General features: G+C 41.7%; 1 protein-coding gene across 11 annotated transcripts in view; it reads left to right on the forward strand.

Annotated features, from left to right (window-relative positions):
- RANBP17 (RAN binding protein 17) overlaps positions 1-27,291 on the forward strand; it is a 352,447-nt gene that overhangs the window by 275,215 nt on the left and 49,941 nt on the right. For 7 of the 11 annotated variants that reach the window (XR_008313461.1, XR_008313459.1, XR_008313462.1 and 4 more), the window contains 2 exons: positions 6,131-6,297; positions 11,263-12,209. Coding sequence is in view for 3 of the 11 variants with exons in the window: in XM_053284861.1 (XP_053140836.1) it covers positions 6,131-6,297 (167 nt within the window). In the remaining 8 variants the exon portion in view is untranslated. Of the gene's footprint in view, positions 1-6,130; positions 6,298-11,262; positions 12,210-27,291 lie in introns of those variants that run through there. The other 4 variants (XM_053284861.1, XM_053284862.1, XM_053284860.1 and 1 more) reach the window with 2 other exon arrangements.

Here is a 27,291-nt window from a genome sequence, read left to right on the forward strand (position 1 = left end):
AATGCTGTAATGATACATTTCCTTTTCACAAACCATGAAAACCACATACATGCACATACACTTTTCCTTGGTATTTGAGGTCCAAATCAAGAAGGAGAGAATGGAGAGCCTGGAACCAGCAAAAATGCCCTATGTTCCCCTATTTCTGTATTGCTGTATAAAGCATCTGAGCCTTATTGCAGGAGTTTTCAAATGTGTTGCCAATTATTGTTGGACTACAACTCCTATCATCTGCAGCCATTGCCTTGCTATATTTGCCTTGCTAATAATGTCACATTCCCAGATCCAGGATAAGAAACTTGGAACACTTATATAATTCAGCCCCTAGAGTGCCAGGGCAAGCTTCCCTGCAAGGTGACCCCTTCACCTGCCAGAGCATTGTCTTTCTCACCCTCCTCCTCTGATGCTCAGTATGCCAGCTGAGGCTTTAAAAACAGAACTGGAAGGGACCAGAGACTATAATGATTCTAGCATCTTCTATAATTTATGGGACTATCTTCTACGTTTTTGGATATGTATGTATGTTTTTACACTGCCCCAAACTTCCATCTCTGGACAATTTACAGCAACTTCTTTTTAGCATCTTTTAAATCTATAGACCCCGACAGAAGAGAAGCAAGCCAGTGATAGTGGAACATCTGAGAACCTTTCTCCCTAAGCTTGGGACAAGCTCCGGATGGTGCTTCCATGGAACCTTTACTGGAGTGCACCATAAAACCTCCTTTCTGTTGAGCTGGGACGAGAAGTGTACTAAAAGAGGGCCATCTCCCAACTGCAGCACCTATCATGCAAGCTAATGAAGTAAACCAACTGTCACCGGTCAACTCTCCAGATAATTCCTCTAGCAATACAGATGCTTGCTAGGGCAGTACAGGACTAGGATAACGTGGGGCATCTTTGCTGGTGCCAGTGCCAGGCACTCCATCCTCCCCATCTTGATTTGGGCCTCAAAGACCAAGGAAAAGTGTGAGTGCATGGAAGACAAGTTGGAAGCGAGCACAATTTATGACATTGCACAACATCATTACTGATCATGTGGCATATCTGTTAAGATACTATCAGCCTTAGGTTCTAGTTTCTCAGCTTTGTGGAGCCTAAGCTAAAATGAGATAGCCTTAACTCTGGTCTGAAATGGGCAGGGGTTTGTGATTTTTTACTACTTTAGTGACCAGTCTTCCCTAAAGAGTTAACAGGAAGTGAACCCCTGTCTTGACTGACAAGCTAGTGACCTCCAGGGTTCGGCCAATCAATCCAGCAGGTGGGTGGGACATGAGAGCTGCAGGGGGGGATTCTGGGAACAAGAAAGGAAGTTGTGGCAGAGAGAGTGCGGACTAGCATGCCTCATGGCTGGAGGCTACAGGATAATATCTCAGGGTGAGAGATCTGCAGGAGGTTTGATTCTCATCAGGAGTTTGATGAGTCAAGGAAAGGGAAAGTCAGGCCTTTGTGGCTTTGGGAACCCAGCTTAGGGAACAGTTTGTGTCATCAGACTTTGCATCAGGAAATTTATTTTGATTTGGGTGTGTGCTTTGCATTTTCTGCATATCAGTTATTTGCAACTAAGTAACTAAATTTTAAAGTTTGCTGCTATAGCATCATCGAGGCACTTTTGAAGTTTTCTTGTAACCACCTAATTATTTTTGAAGTGTTTCTAAAAAGCCAAAAACCTCAGACAGAACCAGTCTGTAGTAACTGAATAAAGGTTTTTTCTCTCTGTTCTTTTTACAAGCCTCAGCGGATTGGTTATTAACCCAGCGGGGGGGCAGGCGATAAGGAGGATTTCTCATCTCAAAGATGGCTTGGCCAAATTAAAAATTAAGAATTAACTCCATGTGCAGGCAGAAGCACAGGAGAGAGAGGTTTTAATTCTTGCCTACTGGCAAAAGGAAGCAACGTGAAACAGGGATTGCTAGTCACCCCAAACCCCGTTGGGAAGGACTTTCTATAAAGGTGGCTTGGTGGCAGCAGGATTTACCCTACCAGAACATTTTCTTTTTCTTTCTAGGTTTTGGAAAGTTAAAGATTTTTAAACCAGCCAGTCTGCTTCTCAAGCAGAGGAAAGGGATGAGCGCTGGAGAGGAGAGCTGGGCTTGTGGTAGCAAGCATGACTTGTCCCCATAGCTAAGCAGGGTCTGCCCTGGTTGCATCTGAATGGGAGACTTGATGTGTGAGCACTGCAAGATATTCCCCTCAGGGGATGGAGCCGCTCTGGGAAGAGTAGAAGGTTTCAAGTTCCCTCCCTGGCTTCTCCAAGATAGGGCTGAGAGAGATTCCTGCCTGCAACCTTGGAGAAGCCGCGGCCAGTCAGTGAAGACAATACTGAGCTAAATAGACCAATGGTCTGACTCATTATATGGCAGTTTCCTATGTTCCTATGTTAGAGTCTTCCCTTGTGGTGCAGATCTGGTTTAGACTGATCAGGGAGATTATCCAGTAACCCAGCCTGAGTCAGGAAAGGAATTTTCCACTACCCACAATCCGCTACAACTGTCTAATATTATTTATATCCCATTCTCTGTGAATTAGTGACTAGACATCCCAGGTCATGAATATTATTACCAATTACTCGTAACATTACGGCGCCAGAGCGGGAAAGCAGTGGAAGGGGTAAGTAAACCCTCCCGCCGCTCTTAAAGCTACCCCCCACGCCAGTGCCAGACCCCGCAGTGTGGCGGTTCCGTGCACACCCCTACTGCCACATTATCGCCAAGTAGAACACTTCTGCCTTGGTGATCCCAGGGTCTGGAGTTAAGAAGCCAGTTTTGCCCCCACAGGTGTCACAGATTGAAACCTGTTGCCTTTGTCTTATACAGATCCACAGGACCCCCTTCATAGCTTCATTCCATCTGCATAGCCTCACTTTGAGTCCCATTTATGATAGAATGTGATGGGCATTTTAGCAGAGTGCAACAGAGAAAGATAATATATTGTGTACATAAAAGATGATACAGCCTTTAAAATACTGGAGTTGTATTTTTGAAACAATATTAAAGATTTTTATACTTCCTGTTTGAGGAGGGTTGCCTAATTTAGTTGCATTCTGTACCCATTCTTTCTGGCAGTTGTGTGTAAGTTCTCTTCATATAATTGTGTAATCCAGATTCTTTCTGGACTTGCTTCTGAGTGTTAAACTAGTACCAGTTAAATATCTCTGACATTCAAGTGCCTGATATCATAAAATATCTACTTTTTTTTGGTGCAGTTTTTCCTTGGCAAACATACAGCTACTATATGTGCCTTTGCAGTCAGCTTCATATTGTAGCCACTTTCTTCTCAGTTATCTTTGTTCTTGTTGCTGATTTCCTACTTTTAATATCTCAAACTATAGAAGCACTTGGAAGCTACATGTGTGTAGGGAGAAATGTGTCCACTGATTCTGTGTGAATACACCGCTGTGCTTCAGCTTTCAAATACTAGTCATCTGTAGTAAAGTAATTTTCACAAATGATTATTAATCCCATTGTATGTCTTGCTTCAAGAAGGGGCCCATTCAGATGATATTGCGACCAGCTCATCCTAATCACATGATGGAGGAGTTTGGGTGCACGTGGTCTCTCCCCCATCTGCCACACTATCCTGCTTTCATCTGATTGTGCTAACTGCCCCTCAACACCCGCATTAAATACTACCACAATTAAGCATTCATGGGACAGTATGCAAGTTGGGGAAGAGATGTACATGCCTACACTTCTCCCTCATATGATTAGGACAGGCCAATGGACATATCATTCAAACCAGCCTAAGGTTATGTTTTTAAAAAACAAATGTCATTTGTAAAGCAGGCCTGAAACTGAGGCCTGAGGTTATTACCTCAGGTAGAACTAGAGTTCAGGCTGTTATATATGAATTGCTAGGCTCTATGGATTCCCCTCCACCGTTTTATCTTTGCAACAGCCCTGTAAGATAGTTTAGGCTGGGAGATGGTAACTTGACCTAAGGTCACTCAGTAAAGCTTTTAGGTTGAGTGGGATTTGAACCCAGATCCCCCTGATCCTAGTCTGATTCTCAAACCACTATACCACACTGGCTCTCAGTGTCCTTAAGCTTCAACTCTGCTCTTCATGGGATGAATTTTATAATATTTGTATATGATGTAAGGTATTGGTTGTTTTTTAAATTCAGTACCTCACGGGGCTGCTAATGGGATAATCATATGTACTGCCCTGAGCAAAATGGTGGGAGATTAATATGATAAAGATGAATGAATGGAATGGAATGGGTAGAGCTCAGTTCTGCAAATAATGAAACTCTCCAGAGAAGAATTATGTATTCACTTCCATTTGAAGCCAGTGGAAATGGGGATTGTCAGAAATTTACAGGAATGCTTCACACTTGGTATGATTAAGTGAGTCTTGAGACTAATTGTGGCTATATTGTCTGCAAAATATTTCCGAAGACCTCAGGAGAACCTAGCTTAGGAAAAAATATATTGCAGTATTGTTCAAATACAAGTAAACTTTAAAACAATGTTTATGAAGCAGAATTGGCACAGATCAACATTCTGGCGACAAGAGGGAAGTTATCAAATGCTTACTGAAATATTGGCAGCCTTCCACTTATCACAGTTGAGGGGGATACACTTAATTGAGTCTATCATAAACCTTCCCTTTTTCCTCCAAATGAATATTTTAACAGCTTAATGGCTACACATGTATGTGTCCATCCAACAACAAAACATCCACAACCAGTTCTGTGGTCCTTGAAAGGATCCTAGAGTTGCACCCCTAGGGTCTGTGGAGACTGCAGTATTGTCTTCATGTGGGAGCAAGTTGAATCCCTAAATTATGGCAAGCTTCCATGAATGCAAGTTTGGTTTTATTTTTCATACCAGCACTCGTTCCAGCTTCTCCATTCACTCTAACAAATAAGGAAGATAAGTGATTTCCACTAGCATTTTTTTTTAATTGCATTCTGCTAGAACAATGCTTGAGAAATCTGTGGCATATGAAAAGGAAGATGGCAGAACCCAGTAAAGAAAAACTGGGGGGGAGAATTGCTAAGTTCAAGGGCAGGGCACAGCAAGAATAGAACCAGCCTGTCAGCACAACATGTGTTGGAGGATGCTGATGGTGGTGTGATGGGAGCATAAGAGGGTAGCCTTTTAATAATCTGAGGGAGTAATTCTAATCATGAATATTGTCCAAGAAATTGGCAAAACCGATGAGTGGGAAATGTATTAATTTTGAAATCGGTTGACTGTTGAGCATTAAAATTTATTTTTGCTATTGAAGTGTTGCACTGAGCAGGGTGTCTGCTTGCAAAAGAGGGGCAAATAAAATGATGTGAGAAAGAAAAACTATGCCTTTCTTTCTGGCAGCAAACAATGAAGTAACATGAGTGATTCAAGCACGCACTGGTGTTGCATTAAGTGTGGTTAGTTTTGTTTCCTTCTGATAGTTTCCTTTGACACAAATCATACAAGATGTGACATGATCCTTTGCTCTGGTTTCTCACACCAGCTGCCATTCCCCTAAAATATTTGTAATCCAAAACCTCTGGTACCATTATGCTCATGATTGTTCTTGATTACATTCACATAATAAAAGGAAGCCAGTTAAGTATCCAGAAAGCCAGTTGCTTCTGCCTTCTTTGCTTCACACCTCCCACTCCAACACGGATGTTGTCCTAACATTTCAGTTCCCAACTAAAGTTTCATTCACTTATTTGCATACTTGGTAATCAACACTAATGATTGAATAGCATGAGGTGCTCAACCTGTGTGATGGTTTTCATTCAAAATGTGATAAAGACTTTTAAATTTGAATTTTAAAGCAAAGATATAAAAACATGTTTTCTTATTCCTCCAAGTATAAACTCTTTAGAATTCATAATTTCACAGCAATAAAGAAACAGCTGGAATCCTGCAATTTGTAACACTCAGCAGGAATGCTTAAAACCAGGCAGAATACCAATGGGGTATGGAAGTCCCTCTGTCCCTTGCAGAGTTAGAGAAGAGGTCTTGTAGTGGGGAAATCTGCTTGGAATATGTTGAACCTGCAGAACAAAAACAAGGATATGATGAAGCATTATACACTACCTAGTTAGCTATTTTACCTCCTTTTTTTAGCACAGAATCTTAATATTAAACATTTTTAAGAAATGACATTTTGTTTCATTTTTCTATGTGCAGATACAATAGTCTCTTCCAGTTGTTGTGCTAGTTTAGACTACATTGTCACCTACCTCTTCAAGCACATAGCAAAAGAAGGCAAGAAGCCCTTAAGATGTAGAGAGATTTCTCAGGATGGGCAAAGATTACTACGCTTCATGCAACAGAATTCGGAGGTGCTGCAGCAGGTAAGCTGAGGTTCAACATGCCCATAGCTTTATTATTGTTATGAGCAAAGCTTTCTTATCTCCTTTACTTATTGTGAAGCAGCTTTGCAGTGATATTTCAGTTCATTGGTTAGTAAGAAACAGTTGTTTTGTGTTGGTGGTTAGAAGATAGTATTTTAGAAGATAGTAGAAGCACTATAATGCAGTGATAATGGTTAAAGTGGGGGGAAATATGTCCTTCACTTTCAAGGCTGGTGCCCTAGTTTTGTCTCAGCACAGCAGCCTTCCTCATTATCACCCCAGAAATCAGCGCCTCCCACAGAAATCGGAAGATGCCTTTTACCTGTGGGCAGGGGCATAGCAATGTTGGAGTGGGCCCAGAGACAAGATTTTAAAATGCTCTCTCTCACTGAAGCCCAGCTCATGACGTAAAGAGATCTTAAATGAGGCTGAATAGTGGCAACAAAAAGCATAGTGAGTCATTTAATGGTACTAGAGAAAGACATGCTGTTCTGGTAGCTCCTCTTAACACTCACATCAATTTTGGAGGATGAATACAACTGAAGGAAGCCCGGGTGGCTGTGCAACTAGGGGAATCAGTCATGTGACTTGCCTCTGGGGGGCCCCCCAAGGCACTGAGCCCCCAGACAACTGTCTCCCCTTGTCCTATTATAGTTACTCACCTGTCTGTGGAAGAAGGAATGGTGGGCGGCAAGAGAGCATGATGTCCAGGGAAGGAGATTATGAGTCTTTGTGCCCGGGACACGGAGACTGATTACACCACCACTGTCCATTATCACACTGAACTTCAGTATACCCCATGTAGATGAGACACGTGCACTTCACCAAAAGCCCCCTCTGTCTAAAATAGATTAAACTTATTTGATTATAGAAGTTCACAATTCTGGTTGTTGTTCATTCTGTTCCAGTAAATGCTGGCATTTACTGCTGAACACAGAAAATAATACTCTCTAGCAATTTACCGGTGGCGCTCAGCAGCCCACTTGATGCTAGCCTCATAACATCAATTATTATGTATATATGCCAGCATTCACAGAATTTCTGACATTTATCAAAATAAAAATAAAATGTAGTGTTTATATAAATATACACTAACTAAACAAAGAGGCACCTTTTGAAGTGGTGACTCTTTTATCTTTAGCAAGGGGAGAGTAACTGTCCCCAGCAGTGTGCCTTCCCAGTGGCTGGTGCTGATGTCTTCCTTATGTTTGTTTTTATATTGTGAGCCTACTTGGGAGAGAGAACTATTTTCTTACTCTTTTTGCTGTGCCAACTGCTTTAAGAACTTTTTTGGTTGAAAATGATGTATTACAATATTATTAATGATTATAATAATGAACTCTCAAGACAATGAAATCCAAAGAAAGGCTCTTTCCAAACTCAGGGAACAGGAAAGAAAATGGCAAATTAGTTTCAAGGTAAATAAGTGGGAAGTGATGTACATTGAGACCAAAAAAATCCTAAGGACTTGTTTTCTGATGAAATCTGAACTGGTGGTGACTCTCCAGGAAATAAATGCTGGGGTCATAGCGTCACTTAGTTCCACTTAATGGAAATGTCAGCATTCAGCAGCAGTACTACAAGCAAACCCAATGTTGGAAATTATTAGGGAAAGGATTGAAAATAATACAAACAATGCCATTATGTCTTTAGGTAAATCTATGGTACAGGCATGTTTGGAATACTGTATATAGTTAGATTTGCCCTGCTCAGAAGGGGTTCGATAGCACTGGGAAAGGTACAGAAAAGGGCAACCAAAATTATTAACAGCATAAAACTAAAGTATTGGGGAGGTTAAGTTTAGTTCAGAAAAAAATTACTTGGGGTGGGGTGGGATGATGGATGGTTAACATTTATCAGCCATTAATTATGGATTGTATGGAGTGGGTGAGTAGAGAGAGAAAAAAATTTCTCATAGTACTAGAACAAATTGATTGGTTCATTCCTAAAGTACTTCTTTACACAACACATAATTAATGGATGGAATTCACTACCACAAGATTCAGTGATGGCCCCTAGTTTAGGTGGCTATAAAAAAGGATTAGACTAAATCATGTAAATGGGTCTAACATTGGCTGTTAGCCATGATAGCTGAATAGAGCTTCCATCTTCAGAGGCACTCTATCTCCTGAATGATACTGGAGGCCAACAAGAAGCTGCCCTCATGCTCTTCTTGTTCATTTCCCAAAGGATTCTGGCTGCCCTCTGTTAGAAACAAGATGGACTAGATAGATGATCTGTCTGATCTGTTTTTACGCTGTTGTATTCAGTATGACTTGCTGTTGAAGGTTGTAAGTGAAGAAGTGTGCCAAGAGGGCTCTGGTCTACTCGGGGTGCCAAACTCAAAAGTGACAGGAAATCAACACAGCACTTTCTAGCTCTGCTATTTATGCTATTGCTGTGGACAGAGCAAGCTAGATGTGGAGAAACATCCCACCACTTACAAATATAGAAGCAAGATCATAAAACTTTTTATCTCAGGACCCAGGAGCCCAGCAAGAAGACGGTGGTGGTAGCATGCTGTCGTCATAGGATGAGCAAGTAAGCAAGGAGTAGAGGGGGAGCATGGAAGTCTGCTCCCTTACCTCTTTTGTTTTGTACTGCTCTCCCAATCCCTTGGTTACACTGAGTGTTACTAGAATACTTTGGGTGAGACTTAGACTTATAGAGGCTCCTGACCTCTACTGGAGTGGGGGACTAATTAGGTTGGTCCAACCATAGATGGATCTTGATGGCTTCCTGTTGACCGAGAATTTTCCAGATGATATAAATAGCACTCATATTGAAGTCTTGGTTTACTTTTGGAACACAAAGATGACCTTATCTTGGTCGCTCTTAGCCTCCTCCTAATTACGTATACCAGAGAAATCGGGGTGATACAGCAACACATATAACAGCTAGCACTCAAGTGGAGGAAGACTCGGGACATCTGACCAGACCCATTTTGGGTCTACTCTTTGGCTGTGCCATTGTGTCTGTACAATGCCACCCAGAGGAACCGGGGGTAGTGCACACTCATTCATTTACCTTTTGTTTTCAAGGCAAGTATTGCTCGAATAAATAAGTCATTATTTAGAGATGATACAGATCACTGGAATGGTTCAGAGCTGTGCATTTGTTACTATTGTTAGCAGATTCAACCCTTTTCAGAGATCCATAGACATTCTTTGGTTGGCTTTGGTTTTGGGAAAGAATTTAATCTGCTTCCCAAATGACCAGTATTTTAAGGATAGACTATTAACCTAGGCACCATGTTTAAATAACTGCTTGGATTTATAGGATGTGATCAAGATTCATTAAAATTGGTGGAAGAGTTGGCATGGACTTCAGTGACTTGATGATGGTACTCATGGAACAGAAATAATGGTTGTCATTTAAGTTTCCAAGATGTATCACTATTATTTACTGTTCCAATTACTTTGAGTGATATTTGTTACCTCCAAATAAAGCTAAATTGGAAACTAGTGTGTAGTATTTTATTTAGGCACATATATTACTGGCATTATTATTGGTGTTTGATGCATTGCCATTATTGTCTCTCACTGCAACTTCCTGGAGTAGCCAGTCCAGAGCAAAAATTGATCAGAGCCTGGCAATGTGTAGAATATTCTGCCATCACTGAATCCGCTACTTAGTGAGCACAGCTGTATGATCAGGAAAATGGTATGCTGGTCTCAAGTCTGGATTTCCATACATTTGCCTTTCTTTTGACCTTAATGTCCTATTTTGTGTTAATGATCCTTGGCAATCCTAAAATTTATAGCATGTGAATAAGCAATGATCTGTCTTTATTAGCTTCGCAATCTGTGGAATACATTATATTTATTTTGAATGCAGGCTTTCAGGTAGTCTCTTAAATATTAATGACTGGTCTCCAGTAGTCAGCATAAATATGATTTGCATTAGCACGAGTCATCCCATATTGAGTGCCTCTGATGTCAGCCATTCAAAGTACTAATATCTGACATCATCTCCCGAGGTCACTGCCAACTTTGACCTTTCTCCTTGTGTACAGTTTCTCTAGACTCAGAAGCTCTTTTGAATTGATTTGAAATTTTGACTCTTCCCTTTATGAGGCAGTAAAATTGATAATTATTCAGATGGGAACTGAGTGCTGAGTGAAAAATCAATTCCACTCGCTCTCTGCTGCGTATAAAATTACTTCTGACTCTGCTGGTCTGAACGGATGGCCAAGGTAAAAGCAGCAGGCAGGGAGAGTAGGGAGAGTTAGCTGGACGAAGCTAATAGCCTAAAGGGATGGCTTTTTGAAATGAGGGAGTGAGCCAGTTGGGGGTGGTTATCAGCAGTGATGGGATTCATTGATTATATGTTTACATCAGGTTTCCATTGGGTTATAAATCAGCCCTGAATAGAAACAGAACCCAAGGCCTTGCATCTTACCAGAGGGACAATGAATTAGATTATTCTCATTTTCACACTCAGATGAAAAGTGAGCCATTGATTATTCATTGGCAGGCCATTAAACCATGGCTTTAGAGCTGATTTGACTATCATGGAGGCTAATGAACAAGACTGTTGCTTCACAACTAGAGGTTTCGGTTTTCTAGACAGCTGTGTCTTGTAAGTAATGCCTAACCCGATTAAAAGGAAAGGATTATTACAAATTGCTTAACGGTGCCTGAAAACTAGGCCCTAATGACTAATTGTACTGTGAGCTTAAAGAGGTCTGTCAGTTCTTTAAAGTGATGCAATGAAGCTCAGTATTTTCCCCCACTTTCAGTCTGTTTTATCAGAAATACTGTTATTGTGTTTCTTCTAAGGTTTAAAGGGAACATCCCTAAATAATTGTTTATGTCCATACAAGGGTAGAATATATTGTTAAAACCATCATCTGTTGTTCATTAAACAGAGGGAAATAGGGTTCGTATCAGTTATACCATGATAATGGTGTTAGTGAGATCTTCTGGTAGAAGGTGTTACAAAATTCAGAGTATGTAATCCTAGGCTGCAGTCCAGACAGAACATGGTGAAACAAACTGGTTCCAGATCGGCAAAGGTGTAAGACAAGGCTGTATACTTTCTCCTTCTTTATTCAACTTATATGCTGAACATATACTGAGAGAAGCTGGAGTGGAAGAAGATGAGCGTGGTTTTAAAGTTGGAGGAAGAAACATCAATAACCTGCGCTATGCTGATGACACCACTCTGATAGCTGAGAATGTGGATGATCTGCAAGCTCTAATAATGAAAGTCAAGGAGCACAGTGAAAAAATGGGACTTCAACTAAATGTCAAGAAGACTAAACTAATGACAACGGGTACAGCAACCAGCCTCAGCCTCAGAATTGATAATGAAGACATTTAAGTGGTGGATAGCATCTGCCTTTTAGGATCGACCATCAACACTAAAGGATCCAGCAGTCGAGAAATATGACGCAGACTAGCACTTGGTAGGGTTGCAATGAAAACCTTGGAAAGGATATTTAGATGCCGTGACATGTCTATCCCTACAAAGATTAGAATTATTCAGACAATGGTTTTTCCCACTCTATGGAAGCGAAAGCTGGACTTTGAAGATGCAAAATAGAAAAAGTATTAATGCTTTTGAACTTTGGTGCTGGAGAAGACTTTTGAAGATACCATGGACAGCCAGGAAAAGAAACAAATGGATCATAGAACAAATCAATCCAGAATGATCACTCGAGGCACAAATGACCAGGCTGAAACTACCATACTTCGGACACATTATGCAAAAACCAAGCTCCCTGGAGAAGTCCATAATGCTGGGAAAAGCTGAAGGAAAGAGAAGAGGATGACCAGCAGCAAGGTGGATGGACTTGATAACAGCAACAATGAATGCACCACTGAGAGACCATAAAGGCCAAGTTGAAGACATATCAGCCTGGAGTGAATCTATCTATGTGGTTGCTAAGAGTCGACAACGACTTGATGGTACTTAATCTATCTATCTATCTATCTATCTATCTATCTATCTATCTATCTATCTATCCTAGGTACAATTGGCTACTCCCTTAGCATGTGAATCAGTTTATTCTAGGCAAATTGTCCTTGCCCAGCTCTACCAGCTACATTGCCTCTTTTGGCACTGTTGTGCACCCCCCCCCTCCACCCCCAACAACCAGGATACCCTCATGCAGCTGTTCTGGGCTAGGGAAATAGCAGTATGGAGCTAGGGCAGTTGCATGCTATTGTTCTCATGGCATAATGGGCCAAGGAAAAGAATGTTCTTTCTTTTTAAGACACAGAGAGCTATTTCATGTAGTCCCCATAGGGTTGCACTGCTGTGTTGCTTTCTTCCTGAGTGCTGTATTATGTTGGAGGTGATATACAATGAGAAGATATTATATGGGTAGTAGGGAGTGTTGTGAGAAAGGAAAAAATGGAAAGGAAACAAGAGACGGATGGGAAGCCCAATAGCCGTTGCAAAATTATTGGTAAGGGTATATATAGTTTTGTTTTAAAACATGCCTTCAGATAGTTTATCTCCACTTGTAAGTGCATGTGTATACTAAAGGGATCAAATTCAAGTTAGCTCTGACAAGTCTGAGGCCTTCTAGCTTCACAAAGCACCTGAGCACAAGGCAAAGGGAGAGTATCCCAGTGCTTAATGCAGCCAAGCCCTTGGGTTATATAAGAAGCAGGTCCTCTGCTAAAGCCTAGAGGACAGGAAGAGTAATATTGTGGATATAGTCAGAGGTATTTAAAATATATAGACTTATTAAGAGTATTAGAAGTTCATGAAAGGCATTTATTTAATTATGTCTTAGAATGGAAACCACTTCTGAGATAGTATATCCGATAGCAAACCCAAGGCAATGAGCTTTGTGGGGTTATATCTCTTTCAGTTGGCTGATCTTGTCTGCTGAAAAAAATGCAATATGTGTGTATAGAATGTGAATAGTAGTGCCCTTGTTAGGATAAGCGGATCTGTTCTAGAAATGTAGTGATCCTGGCTCAGTTTCAGTTTGTGACTTCTGAGGATGTGGACATGTTGCTCGGAATGGTGCGGCCTACCACCTGCCCTCTTGACCCTTGTCCGACATGGCTTATACTATCTGGCAGAGAGGCTGTTGAAGAGGGCCTGGTAGAAATTATAAATGGATCTCTGAGGGAGGGCAGGATGTCTCCTTGTCTGAAGGAGGCAATCATTAGACCGCTTTTGAAGAAGCCTGCCTTGGATCCCTCAAAGTTAAATAATTACAGGCCTGTCTCCAACCTTCCATGGTTGGGCAAAGTGATTGAGAAGGTGGTGGCCTCCCAGCTGCAGGCGGTCTTGAAGGAAACTGATTATCTAGATCCGTTTCGAACTAGCTTTCAGGCAGGCTATGGGGTGGAGACTGCCTTGGTCGGCCTAATGGATGATCTCCGATTGGGAATTGACAGAGGGAGTGTGATTCTGTTGGTCCTTTTGGATCTCTCGGCAATTTTCAATACTAGTATCCTTCTGGAACATCTGAGGGGATTGGTGGTAGGAGGCACTGCTTTGCAGTGCTACCGCTCCTACCTCACAGGCAGATTCCAGATGGTGTCCCTTTGAGACTGTTGTTCTTCCAAATCTGAACTTTCCTATGGTGTCCCTCAGGGCTCCATGTTGTCTCTGATGTTGTTAAACGTCTACATGAAACCGCTGGGAGAGATCATCAGGGGATTTGGTTCAGGGTGTTATCAACATGCTGATGACACCCAAATCTATTTCTCCATGTCAACATCATCAGGAGAAGGCATATTCTCCCTAAACGCCTGCCTGGAGGCAGTAATGGGCTGGATGAGGGATAACAAACTAAGGCTGAATCCAGATAAGACAGAGGTACTTATTGTGCGGGGTCGGAACTCAGGAGACTATTTTGATCTGCCATTTCTGGGTGGGGTCACAATCCCCCCGATAGAACAAGTATGCAGTCTGGGGGTGCTTCTGGATCCAAACCTCTCCCTGGTCTCCCATGTTGAGGTGGTGGCCAGAGGTGCTTTTTATCAGCTTTGGCTGATATGCCACTGCGTCCGTTTCTTGAGATGAACTACCTCAAAACAGTGTTACATCTGCTGGTAACCTCTAGGCTGGATTTCTTCAATGCGCTCTATGTGGGGCTGCCTTTGTACGTAGTCCAGAAACTGCAGTTGGTTCATAACGCGGCAGCCAGGTTGGTCTCTGGATCATCTAGGAGAGACCATATTACTCCTGTGTTGAAGGAATTGCACTGGCTGCTGATATGTTTCCGGGCAAAATACAAGGTGCAAGTCATTACCTATAAAGCCCTAAACAGCTTAGGCCCTGGGTATTTAAGAAAACTTCTTCTTCTCCATGAGCCCCACCGCCTGCTAAGAACATCTGAAGAGGTTCGCCTGTGGCTGCCGCCAACTTGTCTGGCAGCTACTCCAGAACAGGCCTTCTCCATTGCAGCCCCTGGACTTTGGAATGCGCTGCCTGTTGAAATAAGAGCCTCTCCATCTCTGGCGACTTTTTAAAAGGCACTGAAGACACATTTGTTCAACCAGGCTTTTAATTAGATTTATGGTTTTAAATAATTTTAATACTGGGTTCTAAATGTTTTCACTCTTTTAAATGATTTTAATTCTTAATTGATTTAATGTTTTAAACGATCGTAATAGTAAACTGCCCAGAGACATAAGTTTGGGGAGGTCTAGAAATATTTTAAATAAATAAATAAATCTACAGTTTCCAGCTAGTATCACTTTTAAGTGCTGATTAGGTCTTTGCAGTATAATAAAAACACATCTCTTTAAAACAAAGTACCTTGGTGCTTGTTTGCATTTTCTTTTACTACACATTATCAATAGAAAAAACTGTTACTCAGTTCCTGCTAAGACTAAACAAAGCCAGCATCTTAGGTTCCAGCTGTTCTTTTGAAGAGAATAAATAATTCCATTTAATTAAAGAATGAATGTTTTGAATAGCTTACATAAGCTTTATCTCGTATAAGTTGCTGTAACATAAATAGGAACTATGTTAATCCTTTTTCTCCTTTTAGTAAGTCAATGGAAATGGCGTTTCTAGAGTGCTTTTTATGCCATGCATCCCAAGGTTCATCACAGCCTCAAAAAGGAATTAGCTGCCCTTTCTGCTGTTGTCTGCATACAGCTTGCAGTACATATTCAGTGTTTTGACACACTCTGTATATTCATGCTCCCCTGTGAGGAAGCGGAATGTAGGAAGGGTACATTCTTCATGTTTAAAATTCTGACTGCTTTTCATTGTAGTAAGCAGTGGGAGAAGCAACCACCTATCTAGTAGAGGCTGTCAGTTTATGAAAGGATTTAAAATTAGTCTTCCTCACAGGGGAGCATGCAAAAATATGTCATTAATAAAATGCCTTTAATGTTCCTCTCGCATGTTTTTCATAATTAGCCAAAACGTGATAATCCCTGTTTGTGTTTAGATAAATGTCTTTTGCACTATACAGCACATTATCTTTTTTGCTTTATTTGTGCTTGACCCAATGGTGAAATCTTTTTCAACTGGCATCACAGTCCTTTTTGCGAGTGTCATGCATGCAAGATAATGACAGACCTTTCAGCATAGTCTGATAGAATTTGGCAGGGAGTGGTGAGGATAGGCTGAAACACAAGAAGAGCATTTGCTTCCGAACACCCAGAGCCATTTGGAAGGGGCGGTATATAAATGAAATAAATGTATGTATGTATGTATGTATGTATGTCTATATTCTGTGTTTAAATTTCTATATTCTTATCTCTGTGTTATTATTATTTTATTATTTTTATAAAATTTTATTTATATACCACCCCTCCAAAAAATGGCGGCGGGGGGGGGGTTACAACAAATAAAAACAATTAAAATCAAATAACTCTTAAAATCAAAACTAAATCAATTAAACAATCAAAATCATTTAGACATAAACATTAAAATCATTTAAAACCAACCTGAAAAATGTAAACCATGAATCTAATTAAAAGCCTGGGTGAATGAATGTGTCCTCAGCACCTTTTTAAAAGTTGCCAGAGATGGAGAGGCTCTTATTTCAACAGGAAGTGCATTCCAAAGTCCAGGGGCAGCAACTGCAAGCAAACCTCTCTAGATGATCTAAACAGGTGGTGGGGCTCATGGTGAAAAAGACATTCTCTTAAATACCCTGGGCCTAAGCTGCTTAGGGCTTTATAGGTAATAATCATCACCTTGTATTTTGCCCGGAAACGTATCGGCAGCCAGTGTAATTCTTTCAACACAGGAATGATATGGTTTATCCTAGATGATCCAGAGACCAAACCCGCCACTTTTTTCTGGACCAACTGCAGTTTCTGGACAACGTACAAAGGTAGACCCTCATAGAGCACATTGCAGTAATCCAGCCTAGTGGTTACCAGCAGATGTACCACTATTTTGAGGTCATTCATCTCAAGAAACAGACACAGCTGGTGTATCAACCGAAGCTGATAAAAAGCACCTCTGGCCACCGCCTCAACCTGGGACACCAGGAAGAAGTTTGGATCCAGAAGCACCCCCAGACTGCGTACCTGTTCCTTGCAGGGGAGCGTGACCCCATCCAGAACCGGCAGATCAATATCTTCTCCTGAGTTCTGACCCCGCACAAAAAGTACCTCAATCTTATCTGGATTCAGCTTTAGTTTTTTATCCCTCATCTGGCCCATTACTACCTCGAAGCAGGCACTTAGGATGGTTATGCCATCTCCCAATGAGGTTGACATGGAGAAGTAGATTTGGGTGTCATCAGCATGTTGATAACACCCTGCCTCACATCTCCTGATGATTTCTCCCAGCAGTTTCACGTAAATGTTAAACAACATCGGAGACAATATGGAGCCCTGAGGGACACCATAGGAAAGTTCAGATTTGGGTCTCCAAGGGACACCATTTGGAATCTGCCTGAGAGGTAGGAGTGGAACCACTGCAAAGCAGTGCCTCCCACCACCAATCCACTCAGACGTTCCAGAGGGATACAATGGTCAATAGTATCGAAAGCCGCCGAGATATCCAAAAGGACCAACAGAGTCACAATCCCTCTGTCAGTTCCCAACTGGAGATCATCCATTAGGCCGACCAAGGCAGTCTCCACCCCATAGCCAGTGGAGCAGTCTCCACTCCACCTGAAAGCCAGTCTGAAATAGGTCTAGATAATCAGTTTCCTCCAAGACCACCTGGAGCTGGGAGGCCACCACCTTCTCAATCACCTTGCCCAACCATGGAAGGTTGGAGACAGGCCTGTAATTATTTAACTCTGAGGGATCCAAGGCAGGTTTCTTTGGAAGTGGTCTGATTGCCTCCTTCAGACAAGGAGACATCCTGCCCTCTCTCAGAGATGCATTTATAATCTCTACCAGGCTGTCTACAAAAGTCTCCCTGCCAGATAGTATAAGCCATGTCGGGAAGGATCAAGAGGACAGGTGATAGGCCACACCATTCCGAGCAACATGTCCACATCCTCAGGAGTCACAAATTGAATCTGATCCAGGGTCATCACATAAGAGGAGCGCCTGGACACCTTGGCATCAGACCCTGTAAAAGTGCAGTTTGAATCTAAGTCGGCCCATATACAAGAGGTTTTGTCCACAAAAGACTCATTAAAACCGCCACCGCAAGTAATTGTTGGTTCCAAGTACCGATTCAAGGGGGAATGAGTGCATGTAAGCCCCTTCACGACCCTGAACAACTCCGCCATACATGAACTTTTGGACACAATCCTGGAGGGAAAGTATCACTTCTTTGCTGCACTTATCACCTGAGCATAGATCTTCAAATGCACTCTATGTAAGTTATCTGTCGAATTCCAGTCAAGTCTTTCTCCACTTGTGCACTAGTTGTCTATCTCGGCCCTTCAGCCCCCATAGTTCTTCTGTATACCAAGGGCCAGATTCAAAGCAGGCCAGAGAGAACGCTTAGGAGCAATCATGTCCACTGCCCTGGTGAGTTGATTATTCTAATTCTCCACTAGAGTGTGGTGGTGAGTGTGGATCACCAGCAGAGCCAACACTAAATCCCTCCAAGGCTTCTTGGAATCCTATTGGATTCAATAACCTTCTCGGGCGGACCATCCTAATGGGGCACCCACCTCTGTGGAGGTGGGACATGGTCCTGAGTCCAACCTTAAGCATATAGTGGTCCATCATTGACAATGGGGAAATCACCAGAGTCCCCACCCACAGAACACCAGATTGAAAGACCAGATCAAGCATATGACCCGCCATATGCGTCAGTCCTGAGACCACTTTGGATAGTCCCATAGTTGTCATGGCCACTATGAACTCCTGAGCCACCCCAGACAAATTGGTCCCAAAGTAAACATTGAAGTCACCCAGCACCACAAGCCTGGGAGACTCCAATGCCAAGCCCGAGACCAAGTGCGTCAGCTCAGTTAGGGACTCTGTTGGGCAGCAGGACAATCAGTACACCAGCAGAAGTCCCAGTCTATCCCTGGTCCCCAAATTTAAGTACACACATTCAATATGGTCAGACACTTCGACAGGGATCCTAACAATGGCTCCTTCATTCAGAATCAGATCACGGATGACTACAGGTTTATTCTGAACTGACCTGGCATTACAAAGGAGCAAAATGAAGCCCTGTGGGTAGTTGGCATTGCTTTCCAAGGTCAAAGAGCTGGCAGGACAACCAGAAGGGGAAACAGCAATTAAATTTCTGATTTCCCTTCCCCTACAATGGCCTGCTGACCTGTCAATGTTACATCTTCTATTCCCCACCACCACTGGAATACCTGCTCTGCCATCAGTGGATACACCCCCTGTCTCCCCATCTCCAGACACATTAAAACTCAAATCGCTCAGGATTTTAAAACAGAAGCCAAATTAAATTACAATACCTACCCACCTTTACACACCACAAGGGACTCTGAGCCAAACACCTGGGCCTTGCCCTCGTTATTCCCTGAAGGGTCTCCCCCAAAGGGCCAACCCTGCTGCCAGAGACAGCGTTCCTATAAAGGCCCAGAATTGGGCAGGTGACCCAGGAACTGCCGAGTCACTCACCCCAGCCCCAATCCTGCACACACACTCCCCACAGTTGTTACCCAGAGGCAGCAGGCACAAGTCTCACAGGGGAAGCAGAAGCAGGCAGGCGGCAGCAAGAGCCACCAGCACCCACTCGGTCTCTCACACTGGGCAACACTAGATGGAAAGCAGATTGATTCCTCCTCCCCTCTGCTAGGCTTCTCTGCTAGATTAATTATTCATTAACCTTTGAATAATTTTTTAAAATTGAAATATGTTCATAGGCCAGACACTTAGGACTGTATTATGCTGTTAAGGTAGAGAAAGGGAGATTTTCAGGCCACAACCCCTTCCTGCCAGTTTTCTCATTGGCCTTATTGTTTGACATGACGAATAAGTGAATTCTGTGAAGATTCCTCTTTTATTAAGCATTAATACAGAGCAGTTCTCCCTAAGCAAAGGAGGAACATTGCAAGGATGACTTGGTGATGCCTATCCTTTAGATAGTGCAAACAGACCTGAATAAGCTCCATCATGTTGCATTCCGATGAAGAAGCAAGATCAGGCAGCTATATCTCCAGATGTGCTTCATATTCCTTGGTGTCTTATTCCTGCTTAGAGTGATGGTTATGCTTAAGGTCCTTTCCTAGCTTAAGGCTATAGGGTGTTCAGCAGCTTTCATTCGTGGATTCAGAAATGTTTCCTAGGATGTCATCTCTGTATTTGGGATTTTAGCAGTATAATAATGTGATCCAGTTATAGAATAGCTTCTTTTGTTAATTGAAAGGAGAAAGATGTAATAGCGGTAGCCCAAATCAGCAGAGATTGGGGTGGTGAGTGGCTCAGGAAGAAGCCACATTGAGCCAAAACCTAGTCTGAAAACAACTTATTTAAGCTATAATCACTGAAGCCAGGCCATTTCAACATGAATGATAATTTAATATCATAATAATGTTTAATGAAGGAAAATGCATGCCTCGATATAATGAAATTTATTCTGTAACTTTTATTCTGTTGTGTCTAGAACTACATTTATTTACTGCACTGTTTTTGTGCTTGTTGATTTGAATCTGCCATGTAATGGTGTTAAGGCCTTCTCATTTTAGTGCAAAGTGAATCCATATGCAAAAAGTATTACAGAACAGTGTCAGTAGTTTGATACTAATACAAGGCAACTATACTTCATACCTATTGCTGCACTTGAGTGCTAAGCTTACAAATATCTACATAAAATGATTGAATAATGGGGGGGGCTCAGCCACCTTTTTGCCTTGGTTGAGTGTCGAGTGTGTGTGTGTAATGCAGCCCCCCCCCCAGTCTACTAATTGATTTTTATGGTTAGTTGAAGCATTTGTGTTATTTAAAACAACCAGTTTAATCTGGATAGGAGTACTTCCCTAATCATGAAGCTTGTTAAGCAGTTAATGTAAGCGGTTTTCTGGGGGGCGGGGGGAGTTTAGTTCCATAAAAAGTAACAAGTATTGTGCAGTCTATGGAAGGAGATGACAAAGGCTGTAATTTGGCTTTCAGAAAAAATGGCTCGAGGTGTCAATGGAAGAGGTGTACCCTAAGGCTAGGCAGCTGGTATATATATGCTTTTGTTTATCAGTTTCTGGTTTATGTACCCTTTAGGCCAGCAGATGAAACAATTGCTCCTACAGGGTCAGCTGCTGGTCAGAAGCAAAGTAAGAAAAGACTTTTGCGTTAAACCACGTCAGCCATCATTTTCACGCAGCTGGCACCTGCTACTGGTGCACAGCAGGAGGGTTAAAGGTCAACCAGGCAGTTGTTCTAGACTCAGTGATGGCTTAAAGGGACTTGTAGATTAATCTGCTTTATTAACTTCCGTATATTAGATAACTATTGCAGTGAATGAAAGCATGTCTTTCTGAATAAGTACCATCACCTCTTTCCCTTTTAAATTGGCTTTTGAGTAATGAATATTAAATAGAATGTGTTTCAAGGGTAATTAAATGAAAACATTAGGATGCTGGTGTTTGCATCTTATTTGTAACTTTGTTGCATATTTATAACACATTGCTTACCTTTGAATTATATTTGGAGAAAAAATTATCCATGATAATTTAACAACTAAAAACTCTTATGCAACATTTGTAGTTTTCTGTACAAACATTCTTAAAAATAACAGTATTTGAAAATGGATTTTGGAACAGGATTTACGCCCTTGATTAAACATTTCTCCCTCCAGTAGTTCCTGTGTCTGCCTATAAGTGCAAAGATGGTAAAGACCTTAAAAATGGGGAGAAATGTTTTTGTTTGGGTTTGCCAAATGGCAAAATTTCTCCGATTTTAGTCTTGCCCTTCCCCCAGTACTTCAGGTGGGCTGTCCAGTGCCTTAAAAGCATGGGTTGTTTTTTTTAAGTGATTCTTTAACATGTTTGTGCCTGTCTGTTCTTTCACTGCCTTATTTGTTTTTTAAAAACTGCTCCAGGAACTGGGGAGACAGATTTCTTGATCCATGTTCAAAGTATACCAGTTGCTGGGGCAGGGAGTGTGAGGCAGATGATGTTTCTTTTATGCCTGACTTCACACTTTGTTTGCTTCAGGGCTTTCTAAAGGCATTTTGCTGGTCACTGTTTGCTGGTTACAAACAGTGCTAGGCTAGCTGGATCTCTGGTCTGTTCCCAAAAAAAACTCTTATGTGTAGTCCAGTGGTGTAGCTATAATTGAGCGGATGGGTCAAAGAACCTGGAGCCCCCCAGCTCCACCTCTCCCTATTCACTTCATTATCTCCCTCACTCCGGGGAACTTCAGGGAGAGGGGCGAACACGGACCCCTTCTCTGCTAGCTACACTCCTTGTGTTGTCAGTGGCATGCTCAACCACCTTCTGCTTGAAACTAGCAAAACATTAATTTTCAGAGCTTGACCCTGGAGAGGAATAGGTACTTTTGAACTGCATGGTGAAAGTGCTTCTAGAGCAGCCTGACTGCTTTAAACATATTGTGCTTGTCCTTAAGAGGAGCCAGCCCTATAGCATAGTCTGATCCTCTCCAGTCATCTGAACTATAGCACTGGGCTTTATGTGCTGTCCACTAAGTAGTAGATGTCACAATGCAGCCACCATAAGGGGAAGTGCTGATGTCCTCTGTCAACTTGTTGGGTTGGCATGATATCGTATAACTGCTATTCCTGAGCCCTCTGAAACCTGCAAGCCTCTAGAGCAGCAGGGGTGCCGTCAGGGTAAGCACTCGGTATAAGAAAACCCAGATGGCTCAAGCAACCAAACTGCAGTCAATGCTGGTGGGGAAGGCAGAAAAGAAAAGGAGGAGGAGGTGATTCTAGCAAATTTGCCCCAAGAAATGTTTTTCACTCATAACAATGCAATTGGTTAGACTCTACGGGTTTGACTATATTAGAGTATGCCATAGATCAGTGCTGAGTTGAAGCTGATCTGACCAGCAATTGACCTGCAGCAGCAGACTGTAAGGCCTGCTTGAGATATGCTAATCAGCAATCAATTTTCACCACCTTAAAGAGGACCAGAGTTTCCCAGTAAAGGTTAACATATAGCATATAAAAAATGTGGAGATGACAATCTAAGTTAACTTTGTAATAGACCAGTGTGTTTTTCTAGCTCTTTTCCAAAGAGCTAGATCAGTATATGTGATCCCCTTCTTTATTCTTACAACAATTTTGTGGGTTAGGTTTGACTGAGAAGTAATAATTGGTCCAGGGTTACCCAGTATGCTTTGTGGCTGAGCAGGAATGTGCATTTGGGTCCACCTTGGCGGAATTCAGCACTTTAGCCACTCTACTGCATTGGCTCTCACATATTGGCTGAGCTGGTCTGTATTTGCTCCCCCATTTGCCAAAGATAAGCCATGTCTACTGCTTAAAGAAGGTCCACAAGATGGCATTAAATGAATTATTTTCACTTTCAAGTAGCAGCAGTGCAGGGGCCCAGTCCATCTTGGGACTGCAGTGCAGAGCTGGGGATGGCTGCTCTGCCCCCCTCCCCCGCCCCCGCCAAAGGTGCCTTTGCAGCAAAGGGGGTGATTTTGGGTGGGATAGTGATGCAGAATTAAAGGGCTAAACACTTCTAACTCCATTTTGCAGCCCTAATCCAGACTGGGCTCCTGCCCAGTTTGTATTTGGAAGTGAAAGTAAGCCCCAAAGTAGATGATGATTTATTTAATATCATATCTATTTTTGCCCTCTAAGGAAGTTTCTGCTAGTGAGTTGTAGTCTGGTCTGGACCTGTGATATTTGTGATACAATATGAAGAGTACAAACAGTATTTTTATTTTTGCTACTGTTGAACTCATATGGGTTTTACTGACAGAAAAGCATTTCAGTAAGTTTTGGCATGAAGAGCAAATATTCTGCTGTGCAATAAATGTTCTCATGAACATTGGTTAGCCAGAGGAATCTGAAGAAACTGACAAGATTAGCACAACCACAGTATTTATTTATTTTTAAAGTACTGTTTGAGGAAGTTGTCATTAATATTGCTATAATATATTCTGCTACTTTTAGCTTTGATAGGTGGTGCTGGTGCTGGTGATAAGAAATTATATTAATTGAAAAAGATTCTGTTTACATTTTATTATACAATAAGTGAACACTTGTTGCCACACTCATAATGTCTGTCTTCCATCTTTATTTGGAATAGCGACTGTTAGAATTCAGTTCATCACCAGTCACTTTATGAGAATGTGCTTTCAAATTGCTATTTGTTACTAATGCATGTATTTTCAAGTAACAAATTGTTCCATAAAAATTAGGATCAGTTTGTGAACTGCTTGTGAACAGAGAGCCCTAAGATGACTGTACAGAGAGAGAAACAGTTCCAGCATCTCTCCTAAATTATGTGCTGCATAGATAAACCTGTGCTTCTGGAAGATTCTATACTTGTAGAGTAGTACTCAAGTTAAGCTGAGGAACTTGAGGATCAGACTACATGTTTAATCACATATTTAAGCGGCATGCTTAAAAGCAGGAGTGTCTCCTCTTTAACCAAAAAGCAGCCAGGGGGTGGCTGATTTAGATTGGGACTACAGCACATGGTGAGGGAGGGGTTCCCAGCACTGTGTTCCCACTGAAAATCATGCCCCCCTCCAACCCCCAGAGTTACTACATGCTGTCTTGTGATTGTTTGCAGCAAATATGAGCATTGAGCGGGGTGATTCTCAGCATGAAAATGGCACCAGGGAAAGGGTAAATCCACCTTTCCCTATGAGCCATCAAGGTCCTGATCTGAATTGCACCTCCCGCCATGGCTGCTTTTGGTTAAAGAGGCAACACTTGCACCTTTAAGCACTCTTCTTAATCATGCAATTAAGATAAAATGTAGTTTGACCCTGAGAGTCAACTCTTTCTTTGCTTCAGGTCACTGAGATTCTTTTTGGAGAATTTTGGACTCTGATTGCTTCCTGTTATTATGTTATTTTAATATTCTGTATTATGTTTCTAAACATAATCCTGTCTCTAAACATCTCACCATTCTTTAATTCCTGGGTGCGCATGATCAACCCAACTTCTGTACTTCTCTTCTCTGTCTCTGCTGGAATGCAGATTTTGGGGGACTAAGATGTCAAAAGCTACACAGATTTCCTGACCCTGTCTATCATCATTGTCTCAAGGGCATAATTGTTTACTGGAGTGTACAGAAAAGAGGCAAAAATATCAGGTAAATGGCTGATATCCATTTGGAATCAATGGGAACTAATCAGTAACATACCAGAACTTGCAAGCTGAAGAATGCCAAGCCAAAAATAATCATAATCAGCATGCTGTCCCTGCCTTTCTTTTGCATTGACTGCATTGAAAATCTATCCTTGGGTCTCAGCATCTTGTGGAAGAACCATTATTGAGCTGGTTGATCAGCACAGATGAGGAGAAAGGAAGAGCACTTGCAATTGCCAGACACTAAAAAATAAGGCACAGAATCCATATCCTAGAGATTTAAGTAAAGCACCCTTTCATGTCCCAGCAACAGTTTGGGGCCAGAAGCAAAGGAGTTGGTAGGATAAAAGCTTGCTTTGCAAAAAGATAGAGTCCTGCCAAGGCCATTGGCAAAGGAAGCATATGACATAGCTATTAAAAGGATCAGGCTGTCTGCACCTTTATTCTCCCAAGAGGCACTTGTAATAGATGCTATTTTCTCCCCTCATTAATCATGTGATAGTGATTGTTCAAGGAGGAGCTATTCTCCAATCCCAGTAGTAGCAGTTCAGTGCAAATACAGTAACATTCAGAGTTTGTACTATAAAGGCCTCTGTTAGCATTGCTAAAGGGAGAAAGATGTATGATCGAGTGCTTAAAGAGCTCATCATAATTTCCAAATGGATCATGCTGCAGTATGATATACACTAACTGGAAATGACTTCTCAGAGTTTGCAGCTTGAAGAATCCTAAGCATCATCCAAAAAAGCAACTTATGAATCCTTTTTTGTGAGCGATAAGTTATTCCAGCCTGAAGAATAATAATCTGCAAATCCAAAAGCACAGATGGAGAAGACACAAGGATGCTTGAGTTTGAAAACATCTGTCAGCTGCATCACATACCCAAACACAAAGCAGCCTAGAAGGATGTAGCCCTCAGTAGACAATTTACATGGTATTCAGTGTAGATGAGCAAAAATGCCTCTTTGGATTATATGTTTGTTTTTGTTTTGAAGCATTTGACTGTTAGTCACACATCACCAACTTAACCTGAAGGAAGATAAATGTACAATATGCCAGTCAGCTGAAGTAGTGTTGTAGCACCTAGGAAGCATACCTTCATTATAAGCCAAGTTTTTCAAAACATGTTTTCCAGTGCATCAGATGAAGTTCTGCTGCCTCTGAAACTTAAACCCACATGTCAAACATGAGTCTATCCTATACCTGCTGTGAAGCAATGGCCTTTGTCATATTGCTGTCAGTTTTACAAGGGCCAACCAAGATGTGATGACAGCACCATTGTGCGTTTGTTGACATGTCTTCCCCAATGGTATATAAAGTACTCCCAGACTGCATACCTGTTTCTTCTGAGGGAGTATGACCCTGTCCAGAAAAGGCAGATCAAAATTTTGTCCTGAATTCCAAACCCCATCTTATTTTGATTCAGTCATAGTTTATCTCTCATCCAGCACATTATCGCCTGCAAGCAGGCATTTAGGGAAGTTATGCCATTTATTGATGAAGTTGACATGGAGAAATAGATTTGAGTGTCATTAGCATACTGATAATACCCTGCACCAAATATCCTGATCTCTCCCAGCAGTCTCAATCAATCAATCAATCATCTTGCAGTAGCCCACCTGAAAACCAGTTCAAAATGGATCTAGATAATCTGTTTCTTCCAAGACTATATGAAGTTATGAGGTCACTACCCTCTCAATCACCTTGCCGAACCATGGGAGGTTGGAGACAGGCCTGTAATTGCTTAACTCTGAGGGATCCAGTGTAAGTTTCTTCAGAAGAAGTTAATAAATGCATCCTTAAAACAGGAAAGTATCCTTCTCTCCCTCAGAGAAGCATTTACTACATCTACTAGGTCCCCTCCAATAACCCCCCCACACACCAGTTAGTATAAACCATGTTGGGCAAGAATCAGGAGAAGAGGTAGTAGGCGACACTGCTCCAAGTAACTTGTCCATGTCTTCAGAATAATTTACAATCAGGGAATAGTGTTTCTATCTGATCCTCAACTTTATTTAATTGCTATTCTTGCAGAACTAGTTCTTACTAACCAATTTGACTTGAACATCCACAGTGGCGACCCAAGCCCTCAGTGCACCTGAGGCACAAAGCAAATGTTGCATCCTATTGTGTACCACCTCCTTTTGTTTGAAGCTTTGGGGGGAAATCTTGCTGCCCCACTGTTTCCCTAATAATTTTGGGTAAACACCTTGCTTTATGAAGGGACAACCTCTGAACATACAAATTGAGGAACAGTTACATAAAGAGATCAGGAGACAACATATTTCAAAAGTTCACATATTGATCGACAGAATATTATTTCAGTACCTTGAAGCTTCTAATACCTCAGGATATTGTAGGTATGAAATTCAAAATATGAATTTCAGATGTGCCAAGAGATTTTACCCAACTTTGAACAGAGCTATGTTA

Source organism: Hemicordylus capensis, chromosome 1 (assembly GCF_027244095.1).
Source record: "Hemicordylus capensis ecotype Gifberg chromosome 1, rHemCap1.1.pri, whole genome shotgun sequence".
NCBI lineage: Eukaryota > Metazoa > Chordata > Lepidosauria > Squamata > Cordylidae > Hemicordylus > Hemicordylus capensis.